Here is a 9,203-nt window from a genome sequence, read left to right as displayed (position 1 = left end):
CTGGCATCAATTTAGAAGACCCAAAGTCAGGTCGCTAAAGCCACAGCAAAAGGGCTGTCAGCCCTTCTCGGGTCTGGGATCGGCGGCTCTCCATTGCCATCTTGAGGCTGGGAGCCGCCTTGCTCCTTTCAGAAATCCTAGAAATCTCCAAAATTGACATGGCAAACTCAATTCCAGCTTGCCGAGCATTAGCTGAAATTGATGGCCAAACCCTGCAAAAAGGTGTTAAATACAAACGAGGGGAAGGAGTTCTGCAAGGCTGGCACTCAACCGCCCTGGATAACATGGATATTTTCCACCCCCTGATTGCACAAAGATTTAGAGAGTAAATTACCACAAGCAATGCTGTTTAACGCACAATACTTCCTGCTGAGTGACAAAGTTTACCATCAAGTTTTCTTTAAAGTACATAAACTGAAACTGCCTAAGTGGACTTGGCTCTGTAGCCCACACTGTTCCCCCAAAAAAGTCTTTTTCTGACAATGATAAAAGCTGAGGTTCTTGGGAGATTTTAATGATAATTTGCACTTAAAGAGGTCTTTGCCATACGTTTCACATCTGATAGACATGGTTTGGAAGAGAGGAGGTTTCCAGGCTTTCAGGGTCTTGGATGAGCAATATTACAGGCAGCTTGGAGGGCCAAGGAGCTGTAATCACAGAACAACACAGGTAACACACACTAAAAAAAACCAGAAAACCATGGAATAATGTAGGTGTCATGGTCCACCAGGGCCAGCTTAGATGAGGCTGCTCAGACCCAGTCTTATCACCCAGTGAACATCTTCATGCCATTCCCCTCCCTCTTCTGTACCCAGACAGTGTTTCACCACCCTCGTGGTGAAAAATATTCTCCCACTAATTAGATCTGATTGGATAACCACTTTCTAGGAGCCCAGAAAACTGTAGAATCATAGAATGGTTTGGGTTGGAACAGGCCTTTGAAGGTCATCTAGTCCAGCCCTCCTGCAATGAGCAGGATCAAATGCTGCTACTCAGAAGAACATTCCAGCAGCGAAGCTCTTACCATTTTATCTCAGGTCTCACAGTATTTTGTGCCAGGTCTTACGACTGAATATACTTTTTCCCACTGCCTCAGTCTCTGAAATCCCAAGTCTCAGGGCCAAAACGGGCAATCCTGGTATTTACCATGGCCACCTTAGCACCACTCAGGGCATCGTGGTGTGCATCGCGGTCTCCATCGCATATCCTTCCCAGACAGCATCCATGGACAAGGGATTGGAGTGGACCAGTCCAGCTTCTTCAAGAAAACACTGTAGTTGTCTGCATACTCAGATACCCAGCGGCCCCTGCAGAAAACACGGAGAAGGGGAGAAGCTCCATTCTCTGCTTCCTGCACCAGGACAAGGAACCTGCCTCCCCTTCTGCAGCATTTGACCTCCCAGCCAGGAGACTGTGAAGAGCAAACAAAACCATATCCAGCTGGTGTTGGGAAGAGAGGGAACAGCCTGTCTCCATCAGGAATGGCGCAGATGCTGCGACACACACGGCTGTCACTGGGATCAGTCTCCCACCTGGATCAACCATTACACAGGCTCAGTCTCCAGCCCACATATAACTCCAGGATCACAGATCAAAATCTTCAATGCAGAGCTGAAATATATGTGTGTTAGGGGAAGGTGGGGGGCATGAGGCAGCAGGGAGGAATTGCCTTTCAGTGAGAAATGAGAACTCAGGAGCCGTTTATGCCTGTTTGGTTCATAGTGTGTAGATGAGTCACGTTTCAAACAGCCCTGTTTGATTTGAGAGAGCCCTTTCCCAGGGGAAGCCTGGGCATGGAAATGACGAGACATGCTTCCTGCCCCAGCTCCACAGAGACCTCAGCACCTTCTTTCCACAGGGATGAGGCTGTCCCAGCAGTTGTCTCCCCACCCTTATCAACCCAATTGCAAAACTTTTCAAGAAAAGGCTAAGCATGTTTTGAGAACGGATTTGTTCCTGAGGGAATTCCTTTGGGCTGATTTCATGACATGAACAGGGAGAAATACACTTGAGAAACACCGCCCAATTCCGACCAGCTCCAAAACCTCCCTGCCCTACTCTTACCCTGCCTCCAACTCCCACCATCCACCCTCTCCTCCCCGGCCCACTTCTCCCTTACTGGTTGAGGCGGCTGTCTGCAGGGAAAACGGGAGAAGGCCTCGTCTGCTCTGTGTATAATCCACCATGGACTCCTGTCCGGCGTGGGAAATCCAGCTGGTAGGTACTTCTCCAGTCAGGTACAGAGCAGTCTAGTGAAAGAGAGTCCAAATAATTTAAAGACTTGTTTTGGGGGGTCTCTGTCTCCTGTATCACGCAGTCTGAGTGTTCCCCCTTCTGAGCTCCATCGGCTGTTTGTGCTTCCAGTGTTCCTGCTGGAGCTACCACAATGAAGGGATTAGCCAAGGGAAAATGCAAAAATTGCTTCCCTAGTATAGATAAGGTCTTTTAGATGAGATTATCCAGCCCTTATTTTCCATAGCCCTTTATGTGTGAGGGAAGCCACACAAAGCAGACCTGGAAACGATATCTTGTGCTCTTCCCATCTGGACATTGACTTGTCACCTGGTATATATTTTCCCCACCTGCCTAGATTTCCTTTTCCATCATGCCATTAAGCAGGAACTAAACAAGGGAAGAGATTCATGGCCCACTTAACCCCTAAGTGAGGACCATCACATCTGTTATGCTATCATCTTCCCCAAAAATCCCTGTGGGAGTGGTTTGAAGGGGTGCCATCTCCTATCCAACCCTTCCAGAGATGTCTCATCTGTATGTTAACAGCTTGATGTGTGTCCTGATCGAGCATATCTGCCTGTGGATAAACATCTCACAACGTCTCACTCACAACAAAGCAGGGTTGCCCATTGCAGACGTTTCAGATTTTCTGTGTATTTTAAAAATGACGCATTTCTATAATGAGTCATTAGTAATTTTGTTGTTTTCACTGAGGCTGAGGTTACAGGCATCTCACACGTGCATGACCATGTCAGGCTGTTAATGCAGCCCGGGTGGTTGCAGCAGCAGTTCCTGTGCTGGGACATTATTTCCAGGGAGACCACATTGAGCAGGGCTGTGCTCCATGGGGTGGCCCATATGGAAACTGGGATGAAAGAAAAATCATTTACAACACTCCAGCCTCTTCTAGAAGATAAATGTTTTTCTCTGCCTTGCTTCTCCCCAAGTGATGAGCAGGTGGTTATGGGGGCTCTGTGGACCCTTCCTGTGCCAATCACCTTCCCTTCACCTTCCTCAGTCTCGCATTAAATTAAGAAACCCAAAACCAGGTTGAAGGCCACCAGTCATTCACAGGGGGCAGCTGCCAGAACCTCCATCCACTGACCTTCCATCACAACAGATGAGCCCAGCATCTTGTTTTTGTATTGATCAGCATTGTCCAGCCTTTCCCGGTACAAATCCCGGGTGAATTGCACGTAGGAGACCAAGCCTGGGGACACTTTCTCCCTGTGCAGCATCGTCCCTGAGACATTGGAGGAGAAGAGGGTGCATTAGTCAGGAATCACAATCAATCACTCACCCAAATCCTACCCTTGGGTGGGAGCAAGTGAACAACCAGAGCAAGCTGGAGTCTCAGCTGGCATAAATCGGGGGAGACCCAGTCAGCTCAGCAGAGTTTTGCTGAGGTGCATCAATTTTGCATTGATCTGGTTCATGACACAAGTAGGGGAAGGACTTATGTTGATGCAAAGCAAGTGGAAGGAGCTATGATGTCTCCACATTGCCTGGGAGGGCAAGAGATCTGTGTATGAAAGGGAAAGGTTTGTAGGAAGTCCTGCACTGCTGGGATACACAGGGGCAGAGCAGGAAGGGAAAAGCCCTCAGCAGTTTTGTCATTAGCACAAGACAGCTTCAGATGGGCTTGGCAAGGAGATGCTCAAAGCCCTCAGATGTTAAGTGAAGCCTAAATGGACTGTCCAAATGGACAATTGACTGTCCATGTGGAGACATATCCATAGGAGCTGCTTGTCCAGAATCTCCTTCTAGTGAGTGGAGGGACAGAAAGCTTGCTGGGGCTTACTTCAACTCATCTTCAGGGTGGCATTTAAGCTACAGGAGATGGCTGTGTCTTTGCTCCCCACTGATCATGAAAGGATCTAGACACAGACATCCCACTCTGGGAGAGGTCAGCTCAGGGAACAGAGAAGACATCCCTGGCCATGTCTTCTGTTTGCTTCTGAAGCATTGCTGAGCAATGCTGCCCTCTTCCCTCTCAAGCAGGAGCTTTCCTGTCTTCCCATCAGCATTTTAATCCTTGCAAGCAAGCTGTTAAATGGCGTGGCTGAGGGCTGGCTACCAGCCCCTCTGCTGCATTTGCTGTCAGACAGATACCCCTAACAGAAGGGGCTTGAACCACTCAAATCCCCCATGCTCAACCCCAGAGTCCTTTTGCCTCCCTGCATTTCTGTTCATGGCCTGCAACATGGGATTAACTGCATCTCCCTCTCTCTCAACAGACCTGTGAAGATAAAACCCTTAAGAGACTCTGCCTCGCTAGCAGGGGCTCTTCATGCACTGAGATGTTTCCAAGACCCCAGCTCACTGCATCTGTGCTTTGAGCTGGCCTGGGAGATGCATTTGTGGTGACAGGGTGCTGTGCCCATGCTGCTAATCCTCGCCAGGCTCAGCCCAGCACCGACACACCATCGGGATGCTGCCATCCATGTGTGTGCAGCCAGCACGGACCACGGGCTGGTGGGGATGGCAGAGGCCCAGGTAGACAGACCCTCAGGTGGCTGGATGTGGTCAGTCAGCTGTCTGAGAGCAGCTGGTCCAGCACTGGGGGTTACCTTCTGTTCCGGCTGCTGGAGCAGGAGGTGGGAGATCCCGGCAACAACAGAGCAGCCCTTCCTGCGGCTCAGAGAGGATCTCCAGTTTCCCTGACCGGCCTGGTGTCGCTTGGATGGGAGGCTCGGACTTGGGTAGGTAGCACCTTGGTACGTAGCCATCTGAAGTAGGATGGTATGAAGTTATCTGCAGGAAAAAAAGCCCCATGTGAACAGAGAGGCAGCGACTGGGAAGGGCAGCTGCTAAGGCACCATCACTACCTCTGCACCACTCACTACCTGTGCACAGCAAAGCCTGGGCTTTGGTGGGGTCAGTATCCCTGAGGATACAACAGCCACAGGGCAGATCCATAACTGTCATTGAAAGTGCAGGGACAGCTTTCCCTCTCTGCCTATCTTACAGCATGGGACTCTGCTGGGCAGTAGGAGGGAGGGAGGGAGCCACAGCACAAGCAGTGGTTTGATGGTGGGAGAGGGTCATGTCAGGGAAAGGCTAAAGGGGTTGCTGGTGTGGCTGATCTGGAGGAGCTGCTGCCTCCTCTCCAGCTGCAACTGGATCTCCAGATGCTTCTTTCTAGGGGCTCAGGAAGGGACTCTCCTGCTATGAGTTCTGCCATGCTGCTGGGGCCAGCAAGAACCATCTTCACAGGTGGTTGTTTGGTCTCCATGGGTTTTATTTTGTTGTTTTGAGTCTCCAAGGTCCTCAGGGCTCTCCTAAAGGTGATTTCTCCTTTGTCGTGCTGACAGTAGGGCAGGTGGAGGCTGCAGAGCTACAGGAACTACCTGTATCTGGGGGCTTCCCCTACTGAGGATGGCCAGAGCTCCTCACAGGGCATCTCCAGAGGCACAGGAGCCTCCAGGAGCCCATGGTGCAGGTGGTTCACCAGCCAATGCTTTCTTCCTTAACCCAAGGAGTTCCCCACCTTTCCCTTGGGAGCAGGTCACTGCCCAAAATTTCACATCACACTTGTTTTATCTGCTTAAAAAAAGAACGAATCCTATCAGGGCCAAGAGGGAAACCTGGGCCTCCCAAGTACCTCATCATCATGCTCCCCAGTGGGAGAGCTTTCCTCAGCAGGGCTTGGGAACTAATAAGGAGCCAAAGGGAGCTGCAACCCAAGAGACTCAGACATAGCTCCCTCCTTTCTTATCTCCCAAACTACATCACGACCTCCACAGCAAGTGTGCAGCCTTCAGAAAATAAAATTAATATTTTTTTTTTTAAATTAAATTAAATAAATAAAGGAAAAGAAAAAAAAAAAAGAAAAGAAACTCAGATGTGTGGCTTGGAAGCTGTGCTCCAGCAGGCAGGGGTTAAACCCTGCCCTCTCAGCCAGGGTCTGGGCTCCTGGAAGTGGAGCAGCCACCTAAGGCCGGGGCTGCCCGGGAAGCCCTCGCCAGCCCGGAGAACAGCGGGAGCCCCGATCAGGACCGCTAATGAAGGCTGCTGGCAGCGGGAGCGCTCCCCGGGGCAGGAGGAGGGGAGAGGGGAGGAGAGGGGAAGAGAGGAGAGGGCTCCCCAGGCTGCTGCCCAGGCAAGGATGGCAGCGGTGGCCGCAGACAGCCCCTCTGCCCCGGCGGGCACCTTCACACAATGATTTCTCTGTTGCTGTCCCCCCCTTTTCCTCCCCAGCCTCAACTTTTTTTCTTCCCCCTCTCTCGTGAGCGTATGAGCCCAAAGCACTTTAGCAACCGAACATGCCCCCCACCACTTCTCCGCAGTGGCCCAGTGCAAACCGCAGCTGTCCCCACCGGGCTGCCACAAGCAATTAAGCCAGGGCAGGCAGAGCGAGGCAAATCAGATTAAATAGCTCAGGGGGTCGCTAGCACTGCAAGGAGATTAGAGAAAAAACAACCTCAGCTCCCCCGCAGAAGTCTTCTCAGGCCCGTGTCAGGGCAAGGAGCCATCTCCATCCCAAACGCAATCCCCCTCCTCAAGGCAGTACCGGGATGGGTCTAATCCTGACGCACTCCATCAGCCCCACGGGGAGCAATAGGAGTCCAAGGCTTAGGCACCGGTTCAGCAACCAGTCGTTAGTGCCCTGACTTAATGAGTGTAATTAGCATCACTCCCCACGAACAGCTTTACCGGAGGGTGTGAGGGGGATTTCCCGCAGAAGAGATGGGGGCACAAGCCAAGGGCATTTGGGCGTGATGGGACCTGCTGGTGGGTCACAGCGGTGGGGACCAAAGCAGACCCTGACAGGGCAGGCAGCACCCGTGCCCGCTGCCCCCCTGGCACCATCCCAGTCCCCAGCTGTCCTGTAGCCAGGAGGGGAGCTGACAGCAATGGGCTAAGGAGACAAGCAAGGAAAAGACCACGGTACCGGTACGTTCTCCTGGTTGGGTGGCTCGTAGGTGTTGTGCCAGCAAAAGTCCTTCTGGTACATACTCTTGTACATGTCCAGTGCTGCAGGCAGCTAAAAGTGAGAGAAGGCAAACACAAGGAAACACTAAGCCTCAGAGGAAGCCTTCAAAAGCAGTGATACAAACCCCAAATGCTCCCTCATAGCTCAGAAGGGGATGAGCTGCTCTTCTGGGCACAGTCTCTGTCCCGTGGGCCACTTGAGGCAACAGAGGCAACTCCTTGCTCAGTTAAGCCCCAAGCAGGGTGATCAGGAAGGTCCTATCCTCTTTTGGCAATGGTTTCTGGGGCTCTTCTTGTCCCAGGCAGTTCCTTGCAACAGACACCCTCCTTCTGCCTCTCTCAAGCTTCCTCTGCCTGGATGGCCCCAGGCAGAGCATTAATATAAAGCTGCTGAAATACTTTGATCAGCTGCTAGGTCCAGTGTCTCTCAAGTCAAATCAGCACATGCTTCCATCTTCTATCTCAGTAACATTTCCTATGTGCTTATCCCATATTTAAAGTGCTGGCTAATGTCAACACTCATTCTGCAAAGTGGCTGGAGAAACCATGGAGGAAAACTCTGCCAGGGGATATGAGGCCAGTGACACCTGCCCTCACCCTGAAAATCCCTGCAGTGCAAACTCTGGGAGAGGATTTTAGGGAGAAAACACTAGCTGTGTCTTCTCCCTCAGCATGCACCATGAGCACTGCTGGAGCCAGGAAAGCTGGTGAGATGAGCTTTCAGGCTGGTCCAAGAGCTGTTTTCATACTAAAGCATTAGATGTGATAACTTGTCAGTGCATGGTAAAGGCTGGGGGAGATGAGCTCTAATTGAAGGTGTTACTGTGATCTCCACTGCTACACACACATCCACCACACAGGTGTGGCTTGGCCAGCCAAGGCAGGGTCTGCATTCCCATTTCCCTGTGATTAAAAGGAATCCCTACTAATAATAATCCCCTACTAATAAATCCACTGGCACACAGCACCTTAGGGAGGGCTCCTTACGCCTTGCCTTGCCAGTCATCCACTTTTATATTCTGTGATTCTATGTTTTATATTTTATATTCTCAGTACTTTTTTTCCTAATATTTCACTCTTTCCCCCCTCTGGGCTTCCCAGATCAGTGTCTGCCTTTGGCCAGGACCCAGGATCCCATTGTCACCAGTTCCTATTATCTTCCCAGACCAGCAGACCCAGCAAACCCATTACTCAAACACCACTGAGGATGAGAGTCCTGTGCGTACTTCACCTTCCATCGCCTTGCATTCTTCATCAGGTCCATGGTGAACCAGGAACCTGCACCAGAAAAGTCACTCAGTTAAAAACCAGCAAACCAGATCCACTCCTCCATCCCACGATGGGGGACAGGGTACCTGGAGATCTGAAGCTGGCTACTGGCAGGAGGAAGGGGGTTCAGCTGGGGCCGCAGGACCCCTGGGCACCTCAAATTGGCAAGAGTGTGACTGACTTCATTCAAGTTCAGCAAAGCAAAACTTACCCAACCAGGATGTACGGAGATGGACACCTCAGGGGACGCAGCCTGTTGGAACCCAGAAGGGATGAGACGGAGGCATCCCACCACCAGCAGCCCCAGAGCCACCCAGAGGGTGAACAGGTGTGACCTCCTGGGACAGGGTATGTCTGGGATGGGATCCACCAATGCCTGTGTGGCCACGGGGTTTCCAGGGTCAAGGGAAAACTCTGTCCCATTGTGACACAACTGTAATTCAGAACCCTGGAGGCCTTGGAGGGGGGGAGGGGGAGCCTGAAGGGGTTGGGGGTTGTTTCTTGGAGGAGAAGGCACACAACAGTCCTACAGGGGAGCTGTTACCCATTCCTTCAGCTGCATCCAGCCATGCTGGGGACACGTGGCTGGGAGAAGGAAAAAGCCTTCCCTTTGTTAGCTCTTGAAGCACCTCCAGCTCCTGCTAAAGATGGGAGCAAAAGATGGAGAAACGGGGAGGAAAGGACATACTTTGTGAGTGTGTGGACAGGAAGAAAACTGCATCCTTACCTTCTGCATGGCAGGATGGGAACACCACAGAAGTAAG

At 51.4% G+C, this 9,203-nt stretch overlaps 1 protein-coding gene across 2 annotated transcripts; it reads right to left on the bottom strand.

Annotated features, from left to right (window-relative positions):
* Positions 1-493: 493 nt before the first annotated feature.
* Positions 494-8,846, bottom strand: LOC108642073. Of its 2 annotated transcripts, XM_029965329.1 has the most exons (9): positions 8,775-8,808; positions 8,651-8,692; positions 8,402-8,448; positions 7,130-7,222; positions 4,806-4,989; positions 3,341-3,478; positions 2,120-2,249; positions 1,147-1,307; positions 494-647 (listed from the first exon to the last, which is right to left on the bottom strand). In XM_029965329.1, exons 3-8 carry the CDS (start codon positions 8,432-8,434, stop codon positions 1,157-1,159), a joined length of 729 nt encoding a protein of 242 aa, XP_029821189.1. In that variant the 5' UTR covers positions 8,435-8,448; positions 8,651-8,692; positions 8,775-8,808; the 3' UTR covers positions 494-647; positions 1,147-1,156. The 2 variants fall into 2 exon arrangements, with proteins under 2 accessions (XP_029821189.1, XP_029821188.1); XM_029965328.1 differs by having other exon boundaries at positions 8,651-8,846.
* Positions 8,847-9,203: the final 357 nt, after the last annotated feature.

This window comes from Manacus vitellinus, unplaced genomic scaffold, assembly GCF_001715985.3.
Source record: "Manacus vitellinus isolate BGI_N305 unplaced genomic scaffold, ASM171598v3 scaffold_98_pilon, whole genome shotgun sequence".
NCBI classification, from domain to species: domain Eukaryota; kingdom Metazoa; phylum Chordata; class Aves; order Passeriformes; family Pipridae; genus Manacus; species Manacus vitellinus.
The sequence above is the reverse complement of the archived record's forward strand: the minus strand, read 5'-3'. Positions and strand labels throughout refer to the sequence as shown.

What these genes read in the sequence shown, in the direction of transcription:
- LOC108642073 (XM_029965328.1), bottom strand. Translation starts at nt 8,434, where the DNA reads ATGGACCTGATGAAGAATGCAAGGCGATGGAAG. An exon ending in CCAACCAGGAGAACGTACCG is followed by an intron (nt 4,990 to 7,129) that starts GTACCGTGGTCT and finishes TTTTTCCTGCAG; the next exon opens with ATAACTTCATACCATCCTAC. An exon ending in CTCATCTGTTGTGATGGAAG is followed by an intron (nt 2,250 to 3,340) that starts GTCAGTGGATGG and finishes CTCTTTCACTAG; the next exon opens with ACTGCTCTGTACCTGACTGG.